Genomic DNA, 26,996 nt, shown 5'->3' with positions numbered 1-26,996 from the left:
CTGACCACAAGTGCCATTTTAACAACCAGTTCCCCGAACTCAACAAAAAATTGAGTATCAGTTCTGCCGAACCGATGCGAACCGACTAAATCCCAACACTGCCTAAGACTCTATCTGTGGTCTCTACCCCAAAGACACCAGAGATCCCACACCTTTGGTATTGCTGAAGGTGAACAGCGTTAAGTTTTCTCACCTCTCCATCATCCCCCCAACCACCACCAAAAGGCATCTTTCTGCCTCTCTGAACTACTTACTTCTTCCACAGCCTTGGCACTCATTATCAACCTAGCTAAATCACTTACATGCAGGTCTCATGAAAGCACCAATTTGGAGGGCAGTTTACCCAAACCAGGTACTCACTGCAAATATAGCATTTTATAGTTAATTGGCTGGGACCTAAATGATAATGTATTTGGTCAATAAATATTTCAATGCTGTTCAGAGATTGTTAGATGCTGAGAACATAAAAGCCTTGCGAGAGTCCTCAGGCTATCAGCAGTAATAAGACAGTTAAACCTATAATCAGCATACAAAAAGAGTTCTTTAAGAAATAATACAGCCTGACCAGGCAGTGGCGCAGTGGATAGAACTTCGGACTGGGATGTGGAGGACCCAGGTTCGAGACTCCCGAGGTCGCCAGCTTGAGCTTGGGCTCATCTGGCTTGAGCAAAGCTCACCAGCTTGGACCCAAGGTCGCTGGCTCGAGCAAGGGGTTATTCGGTCTGCTGTAGCCCCACGGTCAAGGCACATATAAGAAAGCAATCAATGAACAACTAAGGTGTCACAACAAAAAACTAATGATTGATACTTCTCTCTTCGTTCCTGTCTGTCTGTCCCTATCTATCCCTCTCTCTGACTCTCTCTCTCTGTCTCTGTAAAAAGAAAGACAAGTAATTCTCTCATCTAGCTTAAACATTCAGTGTACTCCTCCCCGTGAGACCCCACCCAAGCCATAGACCTGAAGGTGCCAGCCTACCTTCCTAAGTACCTATAAAACTAGACCATGCCCAACTACTTTGTGGATTTTGTCCCTAGGGAAGATGTCCACATTCTCCTGGCACTTGGGTTCTTTCTTTGCTCTTTTGCTGCCAGCAATGATAGGACTTCTAGCTAAACTCAAGCTCAATCATTTGGTTCCTAAATCTAATCGCTCACGCCAAAAACTGAGTCTTCATCAGGCTATGAGCTCATTTTTTTGTTTTGTTCATTCCTCTAGATCAAAAGTTACTATGGGCTGATCCTGGCCTTTTGGCTCAGTGGTAGAGTGTTGGCCTGGCGTGTGGAAGTCCCAGGTTTGATTCCCAGTCAGGGCACATAGAAAAAGCAACCATCTGCTTCTCTACATCTCCCTCCTCCTTCTCTCTCTCTCTCTCTCTTTCTCTCTCTCTTTCTTCCCCTCCCACGGCCATGGCTCCAGTGGTTCCAGCAAATTTGCCCAGGCACTGAGGATGGCTGCATGGCCTCACCTCAGGTGCTAAAATAGATCCGTTGCTGAGCAACAAAACAGCTGCTCCAGATGGGCAGAGCATGACCAGGTAGGGGTCTTGCCAGATGGATCCCAGTCAGGGTGCATGCAGGAATCTGTCTCTCTGCCTCCCTGCCTCTCATTTAATTTTAAAAAAGAAAGAAAAAAGTTACTATGGACTAATGTGTATCTTCTAGAATTTTCAGTGATTTCAAGGGAAGGAGGATTTAAAAAATAGACATGAGGGGAATGATGGATATGTTCATTACCTAGATTGTGTGATGATTTCTTGGGTATATATGTATGTCAAAACTTACCAAATTGTACACTCATTAAAATAAATTAGATCTCATTAAAACTTTAAAAATATTTTTTAAAAAAGAAAGTTAACCTCATCTTGATTCCCAGTGATTTCATAAAGGAGGAATCTCCTTTCATAGGTGGCTAAGAACCAGGACATCTGAATCTGATTCTAAACGCAAGCTCTGTGAGGACAAGAACCTCTTTGATGCTGTTCACTCTCTATCACCAGTACCTGTCACATAATAGACTTTTTTTAATTTTCTTCTTTTTTTAATTTATTGATGATTTTAGAGAGACAGAAAGAGGAAGGGAGAGAGAGAGCGAGAAGTATTCATTTGTTGTTCTACTTAGTTGTGCATTCATTGGTCATTTCCTCTCTGTGCCCTGACTGGGGATCGAACCTGCAACCTTGGTGTTTCAGGATGACACTAGTCTAATTGACTGAGCTAACAGGCCAGGATCCATAGCAGACTCTTTAAATATCAGTTTAATAAATTAATGTTACTATAAAAAGGAGGAAAACTGCAAATTAGGACCTAGTTCCATATTGAGAGCATTCAAAGACAATTTGAACCCCATCATGGCCTACCAAGCTTCACCCATAAACTCCTACATCCAAAGATTGGGGAACGAGGGGGATGTGAAACTGAAGCCTTATTAAATGGAAATCCCAGAAAGGATGGGAGAATATTAAGACTACATTTACTTTGGGAAAGATTTATTAAATCAAGAATTTTAGTCCTGGCCAGGTGGCTCAGTGGATAAAGCGTCATCCTGGTATGCCAAGGTCATAGGTTTGATCCCTGATTGGGGCCTATAGAAAAAGCAATCAATGAATGCACAACTAAGTGGAACAATGAGTTGACGCTTCTCTCTCTCTCTCTCTCTTTCTCTCTCTCTCTCCCCCCTCCTCTCTCAATCTCAAATCAATGAAAAAATTTAAAAAAAAAAAGAATTTCAGGACTTGGATTGTTGAGATAGTTTATGAGGTTAGATAGAGGGAGATTGGGAAGACCAGGGGCTTAGCAAGGTTCCACTTTTGTGTTAACCTTAATATCACTGACCATTTTATAGCTCAGCCATCCTGGAATAAACTGGGAGCCCCATAAGAAGCCAAAAATCCAGCTGCCATTACCAAAGCTGTTTCCTGACTCATACTTGAACTTAGTCAAATGATCTCCCCCTCTGTGGACCCTTCTCTCAGTTTCTTCATTTTTCCCACTCCACATCCCATATGTAATAAGAAATATAAAAGTATGTTTACATTCTTTGGTAACTCTGAGAACAGGGAAAAGAAGAAAGGTTCCTTCTGCTTAATTTTCTAGGATCTGGTCTACACTGATCTTTTCCTGGCCAAAGCCTGGAGCCAGACTCTGCAGCTCTTGTGCGGCCCCCTGTCTTCCATGACGGCACCTCTCCACTCTTTTCTCAACCTGGTCAGTTTCTTCACTGCCAAATCACTGTCCACTGACCCAGCATAACTCAGCAGGAGCAGGCTGAGAGAAGGAATAGGGAGGGATCCATGTGTAATTTTAGAGGGCTTCACTGCCTCGCTCTCACATAGTCTGGATGATGGACAGACAGGAGGGAGAGGAGATCCATGGAAAGTGGCCAAGACAAATACATTTTTTTCAGTCTGTGAACAGAACTGGAGCAGAAAAGCCAATTGTGAGTGTCCCTCACTCCTTTCCCTGGAATCAAACTTTTCATCCCTTTTTTTTTGTTCTTGGGACAAAGAATACTAACCACATGAGATCATGTGCTTCAAATCTAAACACACGGTTTAACACATGATAGAATATTTTAGGCCCTGGCTAGTTGGCTCAGTGGTGGATCATCAGCCCAGCATATGGATGTCCCACATTTTATTCCCAGTCAGGGCACTCAGGAGAAGGGCCCATCTGCTTCTCCACCCTTCCCCCTCTTGTTTCTCTCTCTTCTCATCCTGCAGCCATGGCTCAATTGGATCGAGTTGACCCCAGGTGCTGAGAATGGCTCCATGGCCTCCGCCTCAGGCTCTAAGAAGAGCTTGGTTGCTGAGCAATGGAGCAATGCATTGCCCCCTAGTGGACTTGCCAGGTGGATCCCCATCAGGGCACATGCTGGAGTCTGTTTCTGCCTCCCTTCCTCTCACTGAATTAAAAAAAAAAAAAAAAAAAAAGATTGTACTTGTCAACAAAAATCCACGTCTCTCAATATCTCCTCCTTAAATAGTAGACTTGGGAGTCCCAAGGTGGGGAAAAATAACTAGAGCTGCATAAGTCCATAGGAGACAGATTTGTGAAAGAGAAAGGAAAAATGTCAATCCCCATTTTCACAGAGGGCTATGTTTCAAACTGGGGTCTTGACCCATTAGTGACCAATATTTTTTCAGTGGAGTATGATAGCAGAGAATACACTAGAATAGAAATAGTAAGAGTACATGCTGTTTTAGGTATGTCCACAAACGATGTCAAACATATTTCTTACTATAGATCATAATCAAAGTTTGAAAGCTGCTTGCTTATGGAGCCAGCTGTGATGAAAGAGGAATGAAAAAGATTTCTCCCTGCCTCCCACATCCCTTTAAACTGAAAACATGATGACACCCAATATCATATTGCCTCCTGCTTTATTTCCCACAGAACTGGTTTCCATCCGTATCACCTCATGCTGATTCCAGAGTTCAGGTTCTCAGGTCTGGATCCATAATGTCAGGTGAAGCTCTACCCACACCATCCCTATTAGCCAAATCCCCACCCAGTACAGCCTGATGGAGCCTCTGGCAACCAGGGATGCTCTTATTCCCTGAAAGAAGAAATTCAAGGGTGAAATGCACATGCTTCCATATCCTGTCCCCCCCCCCATGCCAAGATGCTAAAGGGGATCCTCACCTATCTGGACTAGAGAAAATGTCTATCAACATAGGGGTGGGAGAAAAATGGGAGAAGACTACTCTTTGAATGAATGGTGTGAAAGTCAAGGAGAGATTCTGGAGTTTGTAGAGTCCTACTCTAGGAAACAACTTCGTACCACTATCCCATTACTAATTGTTCACTGGTATCTCTTTATCACAGATCATGAAAGAGACACTCAACTAATTCCTTTCTTCAGTCTCCACCCCATGTCAGCCCCGTTAGTCTACTTACTCACTGATTCCTGACTCCACCCAGTGATTCCCCATATTGTGGGTTCTCAGTTAAGCTTGCTAATGCTTACAAAATCCCCCAATGTCAGCCACCATTTGGAGCAGAAGGAGACTCCAATTGCCATCCTCAAGCCATCTTTCTCCAAGCTCCTTCCCTTGTCAGCCAGCCCACAACTCACATGGGAGGAACGACCCCTCAGAGCCCACACTGCCTCACTCCTGCATGCTGAGGACTCGCAGGAGTATATTGTATACATCTTGTTCCATGTAGCCCTGTGGGTGGCATAAAGGGAGATGAAGAACAGAAAATGGGAAGAAACAGGTGAGGGAGAGGCTCTGCGGTATGGTGGAATGCTGTTTGCTTACAGTATTTAACTTCTCCATGGTTGTTTCCTAATCTTTTCAAGGAAGATAATGATGTTATATACCTTTCAGTATTGCTGTGAGTGTTACAACTCTGAGTCTGTAGCAAAGCAAAATACCTGGTACACAAAAAGTGTTTGATTCTTTGTAGTTATTATTATTCTTTTTTATTATTACTAATTTGAAAGAGAGACAGAGACAGAAACACATATCAGTTCCTGTATGTGCCCTGACCAAGAATCAAACTCACAACCTTTGCATATCAGGAGGATGCTCTAACCAACTGAGTTATCCGGGCAGAGCTTATTATTATTCTTAATAGAAGAACAAACCACCCACCTGGCCTCACTTGGTGAGGAATGAGTTGGCTCAGGAGAGAAATGAGAAAGGACATAAGGGACAGGAAAAGGCTTTACAGGAGTAGATCAGGAAATTGAAAAGAAGAGGCAAACACCTCTCTCCCCTCACATTCAAGCACATTCTCTCTCTCTCTCTCTCTCTCTCTCTCTCTCTTTCATTTTTTTTTTTTTTTTTTTTTTTTTTTTTTTACAATTTCTCTTGATGTACCTCATGAAATCAAGACCTGTCATTGGAACATCTAAAGCAGAGGTTTTCAACCTTTTTTCTGTTGGGGACCAGTAAAAATAGGAGAATTATTTTGGGGACCACTAAAGCAGAAATGACTCTGAGCAGAAGTGAATTCAACTAAGATCATTGGGTCTATAATCTTGCTACAACATCAGAGTGGTTAACTCTTCCACAGACAGGCACAAAGTTTCTGGTAGAACAGCACCAGTCCATGGACGGGCAGTTGAAAAACACTGATATAAAGTCTAGCTTTCTGAGAAATGATAAAAATGTGTAGGTAAGAGAAGGAACCCTAAATGCAATTGCCCTGCTCAATTTTCTCTCTCTCTCTCCCCCTACACTCACCTGAGCAGCATTTAGCAGATGGTTCCTATAGGTAGAGATGATCTCTTCATGGTTCTTCTGGGAATCCTGCGAATGAACATCAATGGGGGTTGTGTGCCTACCCTCCATAGTCACCCTGATCCTCCAAGCATGAGAAACAATAAAATTAAGTGGTCAGTTGGGCCAGATAGTCTCCTTTGGCCTATCTCTGGCCCAGCCTGGACCACTGCTTGAACAGGTCTCTGCAATTCCCAGAATCTCTCCCACATACACATCATTTTCACTGTCCACCCTCTTCTCTAGCTGTGTCCATTTCCCTGAGGGCCAAAACATACCTGCAGCTTCAGGGTAAGATGAGCATTTTCTTCCCGAATTACTAGGACTTCCTTTGAAAGCTGTTCCAGCTTCTTCAACAATTCCTTGATCTTAAACCAAAGGGAAGGGAAGGTAACCAGTGAAGTCCAAGTCATTTCCCACCCTCCCACTAGCCAGGATCAAGGTCAGCTTCCTTCTGAGTTTGTAGTATGTGCCAGATGCTTTTACATACCTGCCTCATTTAATATTCAAAACAACTCTTTCTGTTCTGAGAAGAACAATACTTTTCTAAAGGAAGTATTATTGTTCACATTTTGTAGCTAAGGAGGCTGAGTTAAGTGATTTGTGTAAATCTTATAGCTAATAAGTTGATGACATACGACTTGAATCAAGATTTCTTTGAATTCACAGCCCATGCTTTTAACTCTGCACTAGATCCTCACCTACTTCTGACTGATAACCGCTGAACAAAATGGAGATGAATTCTGGTGGTTTGTGAGGCTAAGCAACAAGTGTGGTTAATAATAACCAGCATAATAGAATGGAGGTAGTAAAAATAATAAGAAATAGCTCACTTTGGCCCTGGCTGGTTGGCTCAGTGGTAGTGTCAGCCCGGCATGTGGATGTCCCAGGTTCAAGTCCCAGTCAAGCACATAGGAGAAACAACCATCTCCACCACTCCCCTCCTTTCTTTCTCTCTCTCTCTCTATCTCCCTCTCCTGCAGCCATAGCTTGATGGTTTGAGCAAGTTGGCCCCATGTGCTGAGGATAGCTTTGTGGCCTCTGCCTCAAGCACTCAAAATAGCTCAGTTGCCGAGCAATAGAGCAATGCTCCAGATGGGCAGAGCATTCACCTTAGGGGGCTTGCCAGGTGGATCCCAGTAGGAGCACATGCAGGAGTGTGTCCCTCTGCCTCCCCTACTCTCAATAATAATAATAATAATAATAATAATAATAATAATAATTGCTAACTTTGAGTACTTAATCATTTTCAAAAAAATTATTCTGAGTATTTTAAATATAATATTTTATTTAATGTAATCCGCACAACAACCCTATTATTAGCCTCATCTTATAGATGAAAAACTGAGGTGTGGAGACTTGGAGGCTTAGATAACTCACCCAAGTTCAATCAGTAAGTTTTGAAATCAAAATTCAGAGGATCTCAGTTTAACATCCATACACTATTTTCTTTTGCCCATTTGATCTCTTTCCTATTCTTCTTCAGCATCAACAAAGAATTCTTCTTTCTTTAATTAGCCACACCTCACACTGATTCCTATTCTGTATAACATTCCTTCTATTTTTATGCACTATCTATTAGGTAAAACATATGCTCCCTATATTTTTTAATCATTCTAAATTTAATCATGTACACACAAATTTGAATAAGAAGTCTAAATTTATTTCACAGGTAACATTTTAGAATTATTAAAATTATTTGCAATTTTTTTTTTTTTTTTTTTTAGAATTCATAAAACATGCATCTTCTTTTTCTTTTCTTTTTCTTAAGTGAGAAGCAGGGAGGCAGAGAGACAGACTCTTGCATATGCCCTGACCGGAATCCACCCAGCAAGCCTCCTACTGGGGCGATGCTCTGCCCACGTAGGACCATTGCTCTGTTGCTTGGCAACTGAGCTATTTTGCCACTTGAGGCAAGGAACCATCCTCAGCACCTGGGGCCAACTTGCTCCAATCGAGCCATGGCTGCAAGAGGGGAAGAGAGAGAGAGAAAGGGGGAGGGTGGAGAAGCAGATGGTTGCTTCTTCTGTGTGCTCTGACTAGGATTCGAACCTGGGACAGCTATACACTGGGCCGACACTCTACCACTGAACCAACCAGCCAGGGCCAAAACATCCATATTGAAACATGTAGACTTACATTCACTTTTGGAGCAATCATTAGGAAATTCAAGTATCTAACACGGTGGTTTTCAAACATTTTCCTTTGCACTGGTGCTCTCTTTGCCAATAGAAATCTTTTGTAGAACCTACTTTGATTGAAGTGGGAGGATAAAAGTAGACCTGTAGCCTAGTCAGTCAGCCTCTCAGAACCCTAGCAAAACCACAGCAACTCACTGTATTAACAGACCTGTTTCAGGCTAATACATAATTTAAGTCAAAATGCTAATAAACTATGGTACTCCAGGGGTGGTAGTCTTGACCACACTGCTTCTGAATACAGGTCCCAAATTTTAATACCTAAGCCTCCTCTGTCTTCTATTTATACCTCACTTGCAACCTTAACCCCAAATCATCTCAGACCCAGAGCATATAGTGTGGTCCTTGCAAATGACTGTTCTGTTTGGGGAGTATTAATCAGACTAACTACAGGTAGATGCAGGATTGCAAATTCCTAAACACACAGAAACCATCCCTAGTCCTCCCCACCACTGCCTGATTTGATCACCTTGGCCTCCTTGTCCTGGCAAGCCCCCAAAAGATGCTCCATCTTCTCTTTCAGTAGCTCCACTGTTTTCTCAAACTGCTCTGAGCGCCTGCGCATCTTGCTGGCCTGGCGCTCCTGCTCTGTGGCCCGGGCAGCCAGATCCCCGCTCCTGCAGCGCTCCTCAGTCACAGCCTCCTGCAGCCGGCCTATTTCCCGGCAGGCGGTGTCATACTTTTCTAGCAGAGCCTTTATCTCCTGGTTCCAAGCCTGGTCCTGGGCCACCAGTGAGCCCCGAGTTTTCTCATGCTGCCGCAGGCTGGCCGCCTCCCGGGCCCTCAGCTCAGCCACTTCTTCAGTTGCCTGGTAGAGCAGCTTCTTCAGCTTCCCGATCTCCTGGCTCTTCCCTCTCATTGTGGCCTGAACAGCCCGCAGCTCTTCCTCCAGTTTCCCCAGGTCTTGCTCTAAAGCAGCCACTTCAGGGGCTGCTGGCATCTTTGAGGAGTTGCCTGGCTCTCCACGGGGGGCGGGGGGTCCCTGCAGCCGCTGGTTTTCCTCCTTCAGCCTAGCCATCACCTGCTGGGCCTCGCGATGCCTGGCTACCAGGGTGCTAATACCGGCCTGCAGCTCCTCCACCAGCTCGGTAGCTGTGCCCCGGGCATTCCTCTTGCCCACCAGGTCTGGGGGCAGGCAGTTCCACAGCCCTTGGAGGCCACTGCTCTGGGAGGCCAGGCGTCTCTGCAACTTCTCAGTGGCCTTCTTCTCCAAGGCAAGTTCATCTGTGAGCAGCCCCACACTCTGGTGCAACTGCTGGAGCTGGACCTGCGCCTCTGGCTTAGGCACAAACTCCCGGTGCAGCCGCTGACTCAGGGACTGCAGTTCCCCTTGCAACCGCTGCCGCTCCCAGCCCAGCCCCCTCAGCTCCTCTAGCAAGTTACTGTTGCTCAATTTCAGTGCTAATACCTCCTTCTCCAGGGGTCCTTTTGTCAGTCCTCCTCCAGGTACCTGTTCCCTGCCAGAGACCCCTAAAGGCTCCCCGTGGGCCCCAGGAGCCTTTTTCTCCTTCCCTTCATCCTCTTTGGTGATGGTTTCTGAGCCTGCCTTTGGGACCCCTTCTCTGGGCTCCTGGGCAAGGCCCACAGGTTTCCCTTGTAGGCCCACCTTTGCTCGATTTAGTCTCACCAGCACCTGCTCCAACCTGGCCTCCATCTTTTCCCAAGCAGCTGCCGCAGCCTCAGCCCTGGATCTCCCCAAAGCTCCCTCCAGGTCCTGTCTTGACAAAACCCCCAGCGCAGCATCCTTTTCTCTCCACACTGCAGCCAGCTCTTTGCTCAGTTGTAGCAGGAGCTGGTTCATGGCTGCTGTGCCCACTGATTCAGCCACTGTGTTTGTTGGTTCCGCCCTTGGGGCCTGTGGCTTCTCCTTCTGGCCAGCATGCAGCTGGTCATTATCATCAGGGCCAAGGGCCTGTCCACCATTGCTGGTCAGATGCTGTCCTGGGGCTTTTCCCATGATCTCAGACATTGAGCTCTGGGGTGGCCCCTGTTCTTCTGGTTGGGACTGCCCTTGGACTTCACAATGAACCTTCCCTGGGGCTGACTCCTCAGTCTTCTGGGGAGCTGATAATAGGTTGGCTGAGGTTGCAGCTGATGCTACTGCCTGCTGCTGCTGTTTCTTTAGCTCTTGTATGTGTTCAGCCAGCAGGTCCAAGGGACAACCCTGCTTCTTGCCGTCTCTTCCAAGACAGATACTAGAACCCTGCCCTCCAGGAGCACTGGGCTCTTGGGAGAGGAGGAGCCCCAGCTCCTGCACCTGTTCGTGAATCTGGTTCTCCAGGCCCTGGTAGGCTGCGGCTTGAGCTGTATACTTTTCTGTCTTTTGCACCAGCTCCTGCTCCAACTGAGAAACTTTCCTTTGCTCCTCTTCATACTTCCACCTCCACACGTCTGAGCACGCGTCTTCATGCTCTCCTTCCTTCTGCTCCTCCTCAGGCTCTGCTCTCCACGAGCTTTTAGGTGGAGAACCCACCTGCGGTTCAGATGGAGATGCCTGTGTAGAAAACAGAACAGTGAAGTAAAGCCAGATAGCTATCCTAGACCAAGGGCTTTCCTTCTTTTATTTTTAAAAAATATATTTTTAATTAAACAGCTTTTCTTCTTTTAGACTGTCTTGACGCCCCCATGGATCAGTACTTGGGAGATATCCCAGTGGGGTGGGCTGAGGTGGGTCAGAAGGGGAGGCGCTTAGGGTCTTACCTTTGAAGTAACGTCTGAGTGATGAACTCGCCCCTGACCTATATGAAAAGACATGAGGAAAATGAGAGCAGAGATAGGTCCCAGATGCTTCTAGCCCATTCTCTTTCTTCAGATTCTCACTGAGAGGAGTGACCCCTCAGTATCATAACCCTTACCACACATGTCTTCCTGGACCTGGGAGCCACCCCTGTTCAATCTTTGGTTCCTTAACCCAGAAATGTGCCAGCTCATTCATTTTGTCCACTCACTTTATGGACATCATGCTAGGCACTGTTATAGGCACCAGAACATCAGTGGTGAACAAAACAGAAATGGTCTGTCATCTGAAGGGTTTATGTCTAGATGTGCAGAAAGAGATTGACCAGCAACTACACAAAGAGAAGTACAATTATGACACAGAAATGCTAGCGATAGTACTAGCCAGAGTTTCCTTTAGTAAGAGACAAGGCTTCCTTATGGAACTTTGTGACTGTGCTTTGGGAATTTGGGGTCAGCTCATAGTAGCAGTAATAAATAATAAACTCTTGCATAAAGTGGCTATTATTTTTCAGGCAGATTATTTTTGTGGAAACAAATGTGATTTTTAAAAAAAATAACTGGTAGGTGAGGAGGCAGAGACACACTCCCACATGTGCTCTGAGCTGGGATCCACTCAGCAACCTGTACCAAGCAATGCTCTGCCTGTCTGGGTTGCTGCTCTGTTGTTCAGCAACTGAGCTATTTTAGCGCCTGAGGTGAGGCCGTGGAGTCATCCTCAGTGGCCAACTTTGCTAGAACCATTCAAGCCATGGCTGTGCCAGGCGAAGTGAGGAGGGGGAGAGGTGGAGAAGCAGATGGTAGCTTCTTCCGTGTGCCCTGACCAGGAATCGAACTCAGCGCTCCCACATGCCAGCCCAATGCTCTACCACTGAGCCAACTGGCCAGGGTCACAAATGTGATTCTAAGAACCTTCTTTTCCTGACCAGGTGGTAACACAGTGGATAAAGCATTGGGCTGGGACGTTAAGGAGTCAGGTCTGAAACGCTGAGGTCGCCAGCTGCTTGAGCCCAAAGGTTACTGGCTCAGCTGGGACCCCCTGGTCAAGGCACATATGAGAAAGCAATCAATGAACAACTAAGCTGCTGCAACTATGAGTTGATGTTTTTCATATCTCTTCCTTCCTATCTGTCTGTCTGTCTCTGGCTCTCTCTGTCTCTCTCTCGCAAGCGCACGCACGCAAAAAACAAAAACAAACAAAAAAACACTTCTTTGAGCTATCAAGGGGCATCTTGAAGTCAAAAGGGAAGTGGCTTTACCTCCCTGCCGCCAGTTCAGGGCCTGCTGGAGCAGCTTCCACAGTGCCTCGTCTTGTGTGCGCAGACCATAATACAGAGCATCATGCCCTGTGCTGTCTACCGCCCCCACATCGGCTCCGTGGCTCAGGAGCAGTTCGGCCACTTCAGCGCTGCCTTTCTCACAGGCCAGGATCAGAGCCGATCTGTGGGTTAGGACAGATCTGAGCATCAGCTTTCCCTTTGGAATCCAGGAGTCCTGGTTCCAGAAATTCCACTTCCACTCACAGGATCAGCCCTTATTTAGTGTAGGCAGGAGAACCATGGACCAACACTAGCCAAAGACAAAGCATTAGGCCAAACCAGAACTTTTCAAATGTCATTCCTTGGAGCTGCAACATCAGAAAGCAGGGGACCAATGGAAAGGGCTTCATTTTCCTCTGCTTTATATATTAAATTACTGCATAAATTCTTTTTTCTTCATAAATCCTTTATCCCAAAAAGATTCCACTGCAACAATAGTTTGAAAACCAGTAAATTAAATGAATGCATCCAGAGGTACTGACTTGACTTCTGCATTCATCTACATTAGGACAATGCTGGTGGCAGCAGCTGAATAAAAAAGGTAAAGATATTTTTCTCAACTTCCCAGGAGGAAAGCAGTGGAGCTGCAGGCAGAGCTGCCACTCAGAAGAAAGGAGGCTGAGAAGACAGAGACCAACTCACCTTCTTACACACACACACACACACACACACACACACACACACACACACACACAGTGGCTGCTTCCTAGATTGGTCAGGGTCTGGATTTGGGGTGGGAAGAAGAGGAAGGCTCACTTGTCATCCTTGTCTGTGACATTAACTCGGGCACCTCTCTGCAGTAGCTGTGAGCAGACGGCTGCGTGACCACCGAGAGAGGCAATCATCAAGGGTGTGCGTCCATCCTGCGCAGGTTGTGGGAAGAGGGTTCATGAGAAGCCAGGGGAGCCAGGGAGCCAGGGAGCCAGGGAGCCAGGGAGCCATGAGTTTGACACAAGCCTACCAGCTCCCCTCTCCCCACACCTCTTCAGAAAACACCTAGTCTTGGACTGAATATTCCTTTTCTGCAAAGTTAGAAGCTCTCCAGAAGATAAGGCTTAACCCCTCTGTGAGGAAGAGGAGGAGCAGCGGGGGGGTGGGGGGGAGGAAGAGGAAGAGGGGGGCTGTGCTGCACAACCCCTGGTCACAGAACTTTGCCAACCAAGTTCAGAGAGAGCAGCAGACTCTCTGTGTAGGGCACTGCCCAGGGGTCCAGCTGATACTCACATTATCCAGGACATCCAGGAAGGCTTCATGGTCACACAGCAGGAGTACACTTGAGGCACAGCCAGAGGAGGCTGGGGAGGGTTGAGGGATGACTGGGTTAAGTGGAAGCAGGAAGTACACCTAGTCAGACTCTAACCCTACATCCTCTCCAACCATTTTAGTAATCAGCTCTGCCCTTATCGCCAATGTTATCCTCCCCTCCTTCCCTACCCTATAGTCCCTATAGGCCTGCTTCCCGCCACTCCCCTGGTACACACCTGCCCAGTGCAATGGACTACGATTTTCTGCATCCACAGCATCTTCATTGGCACCATGCTATAAAGAGCCACAAAGGGAAGCAGCATGGAATATGGCATTAAAGTGTTCATCCTGCCTGGCCAGTGGTGGCACAGGAGATAGAGTGTCCACCTGAGATACTGAGGACCCAGGTTTGAAACTCTGAGGTTGCTGGCTTGAGCACAGGCTTACCAGCTTGAGTGTGGGGTCACCTGTTTGAGTGTGGTATCATTAAAATGATCCCATGGTTGCTGGCTTGAACCCAAAGGTCACTGACTTAAAGCCCAAGGCCACTGGCTTGAACCCAAGATCGATGGCTTGAACAAGGGGTCGCTGGCTTGGCTGGAACCCCTCCAGTCAAGGCATTAAAACAAAAAGTTTTCATCCCACACCTGCTGTTGGGTCTCAACTTCCAGATTTCTATGGGGAGGGGTAGGAGGACTATGGCTTTGTCCAACTGCTGGGCAAGCCCAATCCATTTCTTACAGATGATAGGCAGCCTTGAATTTCAACCCTGGTTCATAAACCTAGGGCCTAAAAAAATCAGATTATGGATAAATAAACACGTTAAGGAAAATAATACCTGAGTCCATGTCTGGTACTTTAGGATCATAATTAGGAAACTTGGAAAGGGCTAGGAAGAACAAAAGCAGAACAGCCATTTGCCTGATGGCCTGTTGAACTGTGGCTTTTGTATTATAGACTTATTTATAAACTATCCACGTGTCATTTTAATTATACATCTCTTTGTGCTTCTAGACTACAAACACTGCAAAAACAGACAGTAGGATTTTGGTTTAATTTGAAAACCTCTGTCCTCCTTCTGCCTGCCCATCATCACCACAGCAGTTAGTCCCTGAAGTGGCTCTGCCAATGGCAGAGCTCAATATATGCATATTGACTGATGGGCAGTCCATCCCCTGCAACTCTACCCACTCAAGAGCAGCATTAGGTGTGATGCCTGCACATAGTAGGTGTTAAATAAATACCTGTGAATTAATGAATAAATTATTACCAGCTCTCTTATAGGGGACAAGAAGGGTATATTTCATCAAATATTGCTTGTGACTGAGACAAAATTAGGAAACTCTAGGTCCACTTCTTCCCTTCACAGGAGTAGTATCAAGGTTTCTTTTACCTGGAGCAAGACTTTTACACATTGTGGCTGGCAGGAGATGGTGGCCAAGTGCAGGGCGGTGCTTCCTGGAAAGAGAAAGAGGCGGAGAGGGGAGGTAGGTGGCCCCATGCATTTCAATGACTCACAGGGAGGGAAGGCAAGAGACACACAGATAATCAGAGGAAGATCAGAGAGAGAAGCTCCCAGCTTTCTGGGGCCAGAAATTCCTGTTCCCCAAGTGCTTGGTACCTGTGGTAGAGGTGGAAAGTGGGTAAAATACACCCAGCTTACAGGAAGGGCAGCCCCTGGAAGAATGCTGGCCAGAATTTATAAGGAGAGAAGCAGGGGGCTGGCCAGCACTGGCCCCCACTGCTGCTGTAGATGAAAAGCAAGCAGCACGGTCCAGGGCTCAGTCTAACTCACCGTCCTCATTCTTGCTATTGATGTCAGCCCCATTTGCCAGCAGTATAGTCAGACATTCTGTCAGGCCTTTGGAGGCTGCCAGATGAAACCTGCCGGAATCAAGACCACGAGGCAGAAAGATGAAAGGACCAGGGGATGAGGAAAGGGAAAATCTTAATAATCACTGCCTGCTCTGCTCCTTAACCCCAAAGCCAATCCCAAAAGCAGAGACGGAAGTTACCCTGGCCTGACTTTCTGAGAAAGAGAAGCTGTATGGCCTACTGTCATAAAGTCAGAAGAAGTTGGAAGCAAACACCAAAATAAGAGCTACAAGTTTCAAGCAATCTCAGACTGTTGCAGGGGTGTCAGGAAGTGTCACAGAAAGAGTCAGCCAGACCAGAACGGAGGGCTGGACATGTGAAGGCTGACTTGAGCAAGGGGTCGCTGGCTTGGCTGGAGCCCCTTCTTGTCCTATTCACTCCTTCCAGCCTTGTGACTCGCGTGGCTACCACTTCATTCTGAACTTCCTAAGCACATGCTAGGAAAATTCCTCCTCTTTGTGCAATGAAGAAATACTCTTTTTAGAGTATGTATCAGTTTTCTGTTTGTTTCATGGGCTTTATGTCCGTTTTTGGTCATTTTGTCGATCTGGATTGTGAGGTGGATGGAGCTCAGGGACAATATCTTTCTCCCTCCCTTTGTGCAGCACTTGATACATAGCAAAGATTTAGTAAGACAAAAAGGGCTCTGAAGTTGTAGGCATCCCCTGGTCCTATATTATGTTGGGGTTTGGAGCTTTCAAAGGGAACCACATACCAGAGGTGGGGTCAGGAGGACTTACGGGGACTGGCCATTCAAGTCTAGCTTGGTGGGTCGGGCAGACGTTCTGGAGGCCAGGGCAGCCACACGTCCCACGTCCCCCTGCTGCACGGCCTCCAGCAGCTTCTGATCACGGCGGTTCCATCTCTCTATCTGGTCCAGAGCCACAAATTGTATGAATTAGGTAAGGGTGGGGTGGAGAAAAAAAATGGCAGAAATGGGCCTGACCTGTGGTGGCACAGTGGATAGCACATCGACCTGGAATGCTGAGGTTACTGATTCAAAACCCTGGGCTTGCCTGGTCAAGGCACACAGAGAAGCAACTGCGGGTTGATGCTTCCTGCTCCTCCCTTTCTCTTTCTCTCTCTCTCTCTCTCTCTCTCTCTCTCTCTCTCTCTCTCTCATCTCTCTAAAGTCAATAAATAAAACCTCTAAAGAAAAAAAAAAGACCTTGGCTTCTTGGCTCAGTTGGTTAAGAGCATTGTCCCAAAACAAGGTTGCAGGTTCAATCCTGGTCAGGGAGGACATGGGAAGCAGTCAATGAGTGCACAACTGAGTGAAACAAATGAATGCTTCCCTTCCCCCTTTCCTCTCTCCCTTCCTCTCTCTGTCTCTTCAAAAATAAAAAGAAATTAAGTCCTGGCCTGATAGCTTGGTCGGTTGGAGGGCCATTCAGGAATGCAGACATTGCTGGTTCGATTACCCGAGCAGGGCACATACAGGAGCAGCTCCATGCTCCTGTCTCTCTCTCCCTTCCTCTCTCTCTCTCTCTCTCTCTAAAGAAGAAGAAGAAGAAGAAGAAGAAGAAGAAGAAGAAGAAGAAGAAGAAGAAGAAGAAGAAGAAGAAGAAGAAGAAGAAGAAGAAGAAGAAGAAGAAGAAGAAGAAGAAGAAGAAGAAGGTGGTCAAGAAGATTCCAAGCAAGGGGAAAGGGACAACCCTGACAACAATGTTTCACAAGTTAGCCTAAATCATTTAGTCCTTCTTAGTTGGAACAGTTACACAGTCACCAATTCATTTGCCACCAAGAACTACTTCTGGTTATTGCCAGCCCTGAATGAAAAGGTGCTTGGACTACTGAGTTAAAGATCATTTTTGATTGCTGGACAAAGAGTACTTCAAATGTCTTTTTCTTTAATTGATTTTAGAGAGAGAGAGGAAGAGTGAGAGAGAAATGTCAATCTGTTATTCCACTTATTCGTGCACCTATTGGTTGATTCTTGTATGTGCCCTGATCAGAGAGATTGAACCGGTGGTGGGATTTAACCGGTTCGCACCAGTTCAGCAGATACCTAATTTTTTTGTTGAGTTCGGCAAACCATTTGTTAAAATGGCACTTGTAGTCAGGGTTCTCTATAAGGTTGGTGCCTGGGCAGCCGCCCAATGTGGAAATCACAGATTTACATTCCTTACTCTTTTTAATGTTCATTTGCGCAACAGCGTATTCTAAGCACCCATAGTAATGTTCATTCTGTCCATAGGTGAAAAAAATTGCAAGTGAGAACACCAGTCAAGAAGCAATATAGAAATATCTTAAATAACAGTTTTATTGTTTTTGGTCAGGTATTATTTAATATTTTTTCAGTAATATTTTAAAACTCTTATAACAATCTAGTTTTTATAGATTCTAGTTCTAGTGTACCTCTTTTATTGTTCTTATTTAAGTATTAAATACATGAACTAATAAACTACCTTTTGGTATATCATTTTTTTATACTTAAAAGGGTCATTTGGGCAGAGAACAGGTTGTTAAATTTGAATCCCACCACTGGATTGAATTTACAATCTTGGTGCATCAGGATGATGCTCTAACCAACTGAGCTACCCAGCCCGGGCCTCAGATGTCTTTTTATTTATTTATTTATTTATTTATTATTTTTTTTTTCTGAAGCCGGAAACGGGAAGAGACAGTCAGACAGACTCCCGCATGTGCCCGACCAGGATCCACCCGGCACGCCCACCAGGGTGCAACGCTCTGCCCACCAGGGGGCGTCGCTCTGTTGCGACCAGAGCCACTCTAGCGCCTGGGGCAGAGAGAGGCCGAGGAGCCATCCCCAGCGCCCGGGCCATCTTTGCTCCAGTGGAGCCTCGGCTGCGGGAGGGGAAGAGAGAGACAGAAAGGAAGGAGAGGGGGAGGGGTGGAGAAGCCGATGGGCGCTTCTCCTGTGTGCCCTGGCCGGGAATCGAACCTGGGACTTCTGCACGCCAGGCCAACGCTCTACCACTGAGCCAACCGGCCAGGGCTCAGATGTCTTTTTAATCATTGTTATGATTATTGTTGTTAGGTGCACAACCTCAGAGCAATCTTAGCCATGACTCCTTTCCCTTTTGATCTCTAGGTCTTGCTGGAGCAAACTGAACCAAACTCACCACTCCTAATTGGGCTCCCATTGCCTCTCAGCTTCCCATGCTGCTCTGCTTTGTGTCTTCAGATATTTGAGAAATCAAGGCACCTAGCTTCATGTCACAGCCAGGAGTCCAAAAACCTAGCCATACCATCTCTACTCATCGGCTATGGGTCCAAAAACTGGGAGGAGAAGCACAGTTTCTGTTTTTCCATCTCATATCTTTGCCCATTACCTAGTTGCTCTTCTCTTTCATGGCAACAGCCAAAAGGCAAATATAGATTCCTAGGTAGGTTTGAGGAGGCAGCAAGTGGCCTCTCCCATTCTCCTCCCTCCACTCCCCATTCTTTTCCTGGCAGGGAGCAGCTGTCCCAGACAAAAGCCACACCTGGGAATCCTTTGTTCTATAATTCCAGCTTGACTTTTTCTGGTGGTGGGCTAATTACAATAATTGACGTATCACAGGGCGTGAAAGAGAGAGCTGTGTAAAAACACCAGGACTAGCCCTGGCCATTGGCTCTGGATAGAGCATATGCCCGGCATATGGATGTCCTGGGTTTGATTCCTAGTCAGGGCACACAGGAGAAGCAACCATCTGCTTCTCTCCCCTTCCCTTTCCCCTTCTCTCTTTCTTCTCCTCTTGCAGCCAGTGGCTTGATTGGTTTGAGTGTGGCTCTGGGTACTGAGAATAGCTCAGTTGGTCCAAGTATGACAGCCTCATAAAAATAGCTTGGTACTTGAATATTGGCCCCAGGTGGGGTTGCCCAGATGGATCCTGGTCAGAGTGCATAGGGGAGTCTGCCTCACTATCTCCTCTCCTCTCACCTAAACAAAAACTAAAACACCAGAACTGAAAGCACAGAAAAGCCTGATTTGACCCAGAGAAGGAAAAGGAAAGGAAAAATATGATGCAAAAATTTGTGATATGCTGGAAAGGGCCCCAGAGGAATTTTGTCAGCAGGCCTGAGTTCAGGGTCTGGTTCAACTACTTTCTCAGCTATGTGACCTAAAGTAAGCCATTAAACACCTCTAACCTGTTTCCTCATCTATAAAATATGGGAAATAATAAGTACCTCATCATGTTGTATTAAATGAACCGATGTATATAAAATCTCTTTGTAAACTGTGAAGAGCTATACAAGTGTAGGGTATCCTTACAACAAAACAGGAAGTGGCAGGGTATTGGTGGTGGCACATTGCATTTTATGAGGTATAATCTCCACCAGGAAGAGGCTATGCAAGGAGGTGGAAATATATAGGGCCAATGGAAGCCAAATAACTCATTTTTAAATATTGTTTACATATCCAGAGCAAATTATTCATCAAAAACAGTTAAGATTTTAAATGTTTCAACCATAAAATTATCGAGGGTAAATGGATTCTGAGGTAAGACTCCAGTACAGCACTTGTAATTCCTTATAGCTCTTTCAAGTACTATTTCAATTAGCCTCTCAACATCCCTGTAAAAGTAGTTAGGGCTGATATTATTTTATCTCTTTGACAGAAGAAGTAACTGAAGCACACTGAGGTGAAATAACTGTGCAGACACACTACAAAATGGTGGACAAATTGAGATTAGAACCCATGCCACAAGACGCCCAGTCCTAGTTCTTACCACCAGACCACACTACTACAGAGCAATGGGAGACATTTTACTTATTTTCAAATAAACAGTCTGAAGATTGCCTCCAGGGCAAAGCCTGCCCACTCTCAGATGCTACTTTTCTGCATGAAGAATCTTCAAACAGGTTAATTTTCAAAGTACAAAATAAGCTCCACATACCAACAGACTGAGATAAAAGAACGCATTATCCAATGTCTCTTGGGTGCCAGCTCACCCTCAGAAAAGCAGAGGGCTAGAACTATGACTCCAGCACAGAACACTGCCATCAGCTGACCTCAGTGTGAACTCCTCTTTTTAAAATTCTGATTCTAACACTTTTTATCCTTGTCAATTCAGAATGTAACAACTTCTCTGAACATCAATTTTTTAATGATATAACATCATATAAAGCACCTGGCACTGTGTCTGTCACACAATCGGTACACGATAAATGTTAGTTCCAAAACCCATTCTTTCTACCTTGTTGGGCACATTATGGATATTTCTGGTCTCAGGATTCTCCATATGGGGAAGTAAGAGGCAGGGATCTTGCTTATATCTGCCAATGCTTAACAACAGTCAGACTGTATATAGATGGTAACTCCTAGAAGAGCAAATACTTTTATTTCCTCCCTCCCCCCTTATTTTCCAAGTGAGAGGAGGGGAGATAGACAGACTCTTGCACGTGCCCCGACCAGGATCCATCCAGCAACCCCCATCTGGGGCCATGCTGGCAACCCAGCTATTTTTAGCACCTGAAGCAGAGGCTCCATGAAGCCATCCTCAGTGCCCGAGGTTGATGTGCTGGAACCAATAAAGCCGTGGTTGTGGGAGGGGAAGAGAGAGCAAGAGAGGGAAGGGGAAGGGGTGGAGAAGCAGATGGGAGTTTCTTCTGTGTGCCCTGACCGGGAATCAAACCCAGGACATCCACACACTGGGCCAATGCTCTACCACTGAGCCAACCAGCCAAAGCCAATACTTTTCTTACTAGCTAGATCTAAATCTGCCCAATTTATTTCCTATAGTCTTGTTATACTAAGAAGAATTTAGAATAGGAGGAAATTCTTCATGACCAAATCTTTGCAGAACTAGGCTAAATAAAGAGAGATGTTTCTAAATTCCAAGATCCAGTCCATTGCTCACCTAGCACCTCAGGAAGGAGGTACTGGATTACCATCACAGCCTTAAGGGAGCAATTATCAAATTAATCAGCAGACTCAAATACAAAAGTAAGCTTTATATTTCTGTAATTAAGATTAGGAGACCTTTGCCCTGGCTGGGTAGCCCAGTAAGTTAGAGTGTTGTCACAATATGCCAAGGTGCTTGGTTTGATCCCAGGTTATGACACATACAAGAATCAACCAGTGGGAAAAAAGAAAAAATCAGCCAATGAATGCAGAGTGGAACAACAAATTGATGTCTCTCTCATTCCCTTCCTCTCTACAATCAACTTAAAAAAAATTACGGGACCTTTGCAAAAGTAACTGCAGCTGCTCTTTACCTCTGGCTGTGTGCCTATAAGCTTCCTATCAAGATGGAACACACCAACAGTAGAGGAAGAGTAGCTACTACTGTAGGACAGGTGAATGGAAACGGTTGTACTGAAAGAACCAGGTGCTGATTCTCAATTTTTTATATATTTTCAATTAAAAAATTTTTTTTTCTTTTTTGTATTTCTCTGAAGTTGGAAACGGGGGAGGCAGTCAGACAGACTCCCGCATGCGCCCAACTGGGATCCACCCGGCCCGCCCACAGGGGCGATGCTCTGCCCATCTTGGGGCGTCGCTCTGCTACAATCAGAGCCATTCTAGCGCCTGAGGCAGAGGCCACAGAGCCATCCCCAGCGCCCGGGCAAACGCTGCTCCAATGGAGCCTTGGCTGCGGGAGGGGAAGAGAGAGACAGAGAGGAAGGAGAGGGGGAGGGGTGGAGAAGCAGATGGGCGCTTCTCCTGTGTGTCCTGGCCGGGAATCGAACCGGGACTCCCGCATGCCAGGCTGACGCTCTACCACTGAGCCAACCGGCCAGGGCTAAAAAAAAATTTTATTTATTCATTTTAGAGAGGAGAGAGAGAGAGAGAGAGAGAGAGAGAGAGAGAGAGAAGGAGGAGAAGGTGCAGGAAGCATCAACTCCCATATGTGCCGTGACCAGACAAGCCCAGAGTTTCAAACCGGTGACCTCAGCATTCCAGGTCGAGGCTTTATCCACTGTGCCACCACAGGCTGACTCTCAAATTTTTTTTAAATGCAATTGATTCAGTTCCAACTGTTTAAAGCTAGTTTTCTGGTCTATCTCCTATAAAAGCAGAGTAACCTAATATGTAAGACACCCTCAAAGATATTGTCTACTTGACTAAAATAAAATGAGATGATAAGAGCTGGGCTTTTGTCTGTTTTTTGAATTTCCTATATTCTGGATAATTTAGATTAATTTAAAAATGATCACTGATTGTTCAGTCCTTATCTCAGTCTGAGAGTACAGGGCTCTCTGATCCTGGACTCAGAGGTAGGAGTGGCAATGGACAGGGGCAAACTTCTAGTATGACTGGGAAGCCAGGTTGTGGGAGTGGCCAGGAAGGATGTCACACTACTTTTCTGACAAACAGGTCTAGAGTGGTTAGCTACTCAGGGAGTGGAGGAATGTATTATAAGAAGAATGAGAAAGTTTTTTTAGGAAACAATTTGCAATTGAAACTGGCCTAGTATCAAGCTTTTTGTGATCCCACTCTGACTGAGAAAAGTTTTCTTTCCAGCTAGTTAGTTCTAAATCCACCCAATGTACTTCCTATAATCTTGTTATACTAAGCCTTTAGAATGGGTAGAAAGTGTTCATGGCCAAACCTTTGTAGAGATGGGATGAAAAAGGATAGAGGAATACTTTCAAATTCCAACATCCAACTCATTGCTTACTCCAGTAATTTGGGAAGGAGGCATTGAGCAAGCATTGGAGAATCAGAAAGAATGAAATAGTTTCCCCATTCTTAAGGAGCATGCAGACTCCACAAACCTGAAAGGGAAGGGCAATGTGGAGGACTTTCAGTAAGTGGGAAGAGTCTATGTGAATAAAAATAAAAAACTATGAGTTAAGACAGAGTCTGAGCACCCTCCATTTCTGGTACCCATAATAGTCATTTGGTGAATGCCTTTTGATTGGTTGATCAGTGTGTAGATATTAAGTGGAGAAGCAAATGTAAGTGGGATAAGAACAGGACTCAACAGAGTTTCTGCTATTGCCTCATAGCTCGCCTCCAGGCTTCTGTGGCCTGCCCATGCAGAGTGCACTAAACATTTCTCATGTTTGCTTGTGAATGGCATGACTAAGTCAGGTTAGGCTAAGCAGTATTACAACAGGTAGTTGGCAACTTCACTCCTTTTTTTCTTAATTTATTTTTTAGAGCGAGAGTGAGAGAAAGTGAGGGGGGAGGAGAAAACATTAATTTGTAGTACAGAGTTGCTTCTCCTATGTGCCTTGATCAGGCAAGCCTGGAGTTTTGAAATGGCGACCTCCGTGTTCCAGGTCAATGCTTTATCCATTGTGCCACCACAGGTCAGGCAGCAACTTCACTTCTAAATTAGCCATAATTCCAATCTCCAGAGAAAATGTAATCCCCAGTTAGGAGGTCTCTCTGTAAGAGAGCTTCAGAGAAGGAACTATACTAAACTTCCTAAGCCACCACCTTCTGTAATCTTCTTCTTTGTGTTTTGTTCTGGGAGAATATGGAGAGTAGATGACTTCTTCTGGGAACTCTCAGAGTGAGTTCACTCTCCTCTTCTCTTCTCACTACCACATTTCCCCAACTCAGTTGAAGGAAGCAGACAGTATAAGCCCTACACAACTGGGTGGGGGTTTAGAATGAAGGAACTCTCTGGTGAGAAGCAGGCAGAAGAAGGCTTTGACTAGCCCAAGAACCAATCTGCTGACCAAAAACTGGTCAGGATGAATTTTGCAGGTAACTTACCTAGATCCATGGGAAGCAGCCAGGCAACTAACTGTACCTTCTCTGACAGTGCCTGTCAGGCTGGCCAGACTGCAAGATTAACTCACAGAGAGCAGGTAGGTCTGGGCAAAAGTGGGGAAAGTGGGATTGAACAACCATTGGGCAGAGAGGGGAAGAGGTTGAAGGGAAGAGTAGGAGAAGTCTACTATCGTGGGAGCACCAATTAGAAAGAGGTTTGGAGTGATGTCTGAGAGCCAGTGGTATTGATGAGAGAATGGGAGTGGAAGTCGCATGGGGTGAGATAGGGGCAAGGATGGAGAAGACTCGACGAAGACAGGTTAGGGGCTGGTACGAGGCTAGGAATTCTTGTTGGGCTGAGAGGAAACAGCAAGAATAGAACCATATTGGAGGGGAAGACCTGGAAAATGAGACCGTGGGGCAGAACTTGGGAGACAAAATGGAACTTTGGGCTGAGAAAGGCTGGGGACAGGGCAGATGTTTGAGGGTGATGGTTCATTACTGAGAGACAGAGCAAAAGTAGAAGACAGGGCCTTCAGGAGGAGGGAAGGACTGCAGGGAACACATCAGAAGTTGGAGCTGTAGATGACAGGAGGACAAGATAGATAGGGCCAAGGAAAGTCAGAGTTTAGTCAGAGGCTGAGGGACGGGGTCTTGAGGAAGGCAGGACTGGCTGACTGCATTGTGGGAGCAGAAGAGCTGGAAAGATCAATAAAGAGAAAAGGCAAATGGTGCATGGGGGTGGGATTCAGGATTTCTGTCACCACAGGGCTTGGACCCTAGCCCCATGGCCATTCTCCCAGACATTTTGGTACCTACCGCCACCTGTGAGCTGGAACAGGAGAAGATGCGCTTCATGGCCAGAGCTATCGGGGGGACGGAGACGCGCGGAGAAAGGGGCCGCAATTCCCGAACCCACCGAACCCAGTTGTCGCTGTGCAGGAGAAAGCTGTCAAAAAGCAGAGCCGGTCCCGCCCTCCCCCGCCCTGGGCCCGCCCCACTCAAAAAGAGACAAGAATCTAGGGACTGGGCTTAAAACTCCGCCCCTGGCCCTGCCCAACTCCTCCGTTGCAGAGGCAAAAAGCTGGCAGCCTTTGGCTACGACTTGGGCTTGGACTCAAACCTCCTTCTCCCAAACCGAACCCACCCTCAGCCCCTACAAGTTTAACTGTAGAAGGAAACCGGTCGGCTTCGGCTCAAACTCCTCCTCCGGCCCCGCCCCTCCCCGCCGGTCCAGGTGGAAGCCCCGCCCCAAACCCCGCTTTATCCCCGCCCCTTTGAGCTTCCGCCGCAGGAGATCGCAGGCCTCTGCTTCTCTACCTGAGCTTGGCTCTTTCCTACTGTCGCATTTAACCACTGGTGACGACGCTTTCATTATATCCAGAAACCTTTCGCCAACTTGATTAGTCCTGCTTCCTCCCCCTATTCCCCGGCCAAAAACCCAGGCACAGGCCCTGGCCGGTTGGCTCAGCGGTGGAGCGTTGGTGTGCGGGGGACCCGGGTTCGATTCCCGGCCAGGGCACATAGGAGAAGCGCCCATTTGCTTCTCCACCCCCCCTCCTTCCTCTCTGTCTCTCTCTTCCCCTCCCGCAGCCGAGGCTCCATTGGAGCAGGGATGGCGCGGGCGCTGGGGATGGCTCCTTGGCCTCTGCCCCAGGCGCTGGAGTGGCTCTGGTCGCGTCAGAGCGACGCCCGGAGGGGCAGAGCATCGCCCCCTGGTGGGCAGAGCGTTGCCCCTGGTGGGCGTGCCGGGTGGATCCCGGTCGGGCGCATGCGGGAGTCTGTCTGGCTGTCTCTCCCCGTTTCCAGCTTCAGAAAAAAAAACAAAAAAAAAACCCAGGCACAAAAAAGGATTTGAAGAGAAGAGTTTGGAAATGGCAGGAGATTTCGTAGTGTGGATGGTGACTCACCCCAACCTCAGAACAAAACTTGAGGGAAAGGGGATTTACCTCCCCTCATCAGGTTTTACCTCCTTAAGCACCTGTACGTTAGAAAAGAGCAGAGAGAGGAGAGAATTTTTATTTTAAGTATCCCGCATTCTTTAAAAAAAAAAATTCTACTGCCTGTTAATTTCAGACCCAACAATTCTAGCTTGAACAGTTTTAGTCAGTCAGTCAGTCAGTCAGTCAGTCCTAGCCAACTGGTCTACCTGTCTTTTCCCTTTTTCTCCACCAAGTGGCCAGAGCATACCGATTCAAACGCATAAGAAAGCCTACTGGACTGCTTCTGGGCCTTCTGACTAAGATCAAGTGAAGAAAGCCTACTGGATACAGCTCAAAGTGCTTAACGTGGTTTATAAAGTTCATCAGGAGCTGCACCCAACCTTCTGCAGTCTCATCTCCCACTACATTGCAGCTCAATGTTCAGGCTATTCTAATTTAATTTCCTTGCCGACTGGTGATTAATCCTCCTGGAAGTGCCTCCTCTCACACTTGGTGGTCCCTCAAGCCAAATGTGTTTTGTTTTTTTTCTGTAAAGTTTTTCCTTTACAACACTGCCACTCTCGCACGCACCCAAATAAAGTGTGCCAAATAGTGTATGATACAATCGTAATTCTGCTATGTCTATAGCAGCCACCTCTCTGTATTTTCTAGTATTTGTTTACATGTCTGTTTTCCCAACTAGACTGGGTTCTTTGATGGTAGAAATTCTATTTTATATTATTCTCATTGCCTGGCATATATTAGGTGCTTAATGTCTGATGATTGAATGAATGAAGAAATGAGGGTGCAGCATTGAGAAGGAAGGAACACACATGTGTCTCGAGAGAGCCTGTAGT

At 46.3% G+C, this 26,996-nt stretch overlaps 1 protein-coding gene across 3 annotated transcripts; it reads right to left on the bottom strand.

Moving 5' to 3' along the window:
• Positions 1 to 4,362: 4,362 nt before the first annotated feature.
• ANKRD35 (ankyrin repeat domain 35) lies at positions 4,363 to 25,399 on the bottom strand. 3 transcript variants are annotated; one of them, XM_066362083.1, is made up of 15 exons: positions 25,378 to 25,399; positions 25,037 to 25,151; positions 16,341 to 16,471; positions 15,521 to 15,609; positions 15,119 to 15,183; positions 13,962 to 14,019; positions 13,705 to 13,775; positions 13,237 to 13,343; positions 12,421 to 12,602; positions 11,126 to 11,163; positions 8,895 to 10,919; positions 6,506 to 6,595; positions 6,192 to 6,257; positions 5,075 to 5,168; positions 4,363 to 4,555 (listed from the first exon to the last, which is right to left on the bottom strand). In XM_066362083.1, exons 2-14 carry the CDS (start codon positions 25,073 to 25,075, stop codon positions 5,109 to 5,111), a joined length of 3,021 nt encoding a protein of 1,006 aa, XP_066218180.1. In that variant the 5' UTR covers positions 25,076 to 25,151; positions 25,378 to 25,399; the 3' UTR covers positions 4,363 to 4,555; positions 5,075 to 5,108. The 3 variants fall into 3 exon arrangements, with proteins under 3 accessions (XP_066218180.1, XP_066218183.1, XP_066218181.1); XM_066362086.1 differs by lacking the exons at positions 13,237 to 13,343; positions 15,521 to 15,609; positions 16,341 to 16,471; positions 25,378 to 25,399 and having other exon boundaries at positions 25,037 to 25,276; XM_066362084.1 differs by lacking the exons at positions 13,237 to 13,343; positions 16,341 to 16,471; positions 25,037 to 25,151; positions 25,378 to 25,399 and having other exon boundaries at positions 15,521 to 15,593.
• Between the last annotated feature and the right edge of the window lie 1,597 nt (positions 25,400 to 26,996).

The sequence above is a fragment of the Saccopteryx leptura genome, chromosome 2 (genome assembly GCF_036850995.1).
Source record: "Saccopteryx leptura isolate mSacLep1 chromosome 2, mSacLep1_pri_phased_curated, whole genome shotgun sequence".
NCBI lineage: Eukaryota > Metazoa > Chordata > Mammalia > Chiroptera > Emballonuridae > Saccopteryx > Saccopteryx leptura.
Note: the sequence above shows the minus strand (reverse complement) of the source record. Positions and strands in the feature narration are given on the sequence as shown.

Bases quoted from the DNA above. Each gene is read 5' to 3' on its own strand.
- ANKRD35 (XM_066362083.1), bottom strand. From the start codon at position 25,075: ATGAAGCGCATCTTCTCCTGTTCCAGCTCACAGGTGGCG. The intron at 6,258-6,505 runs GTATGTTTTGGC...GTTCATTCGCAG, and splicing joins ATCTTACCCTGAAGCTGCAG to GATTCCCAGAAGAACCATGA. The intron at 5,169-6,191 runs GTGAGTGTAGGG...TGCCACCCACAG, and splicing joins ATCTGCTAAATGCTGCTCAG to GGCTACATGGAACAAGATGT.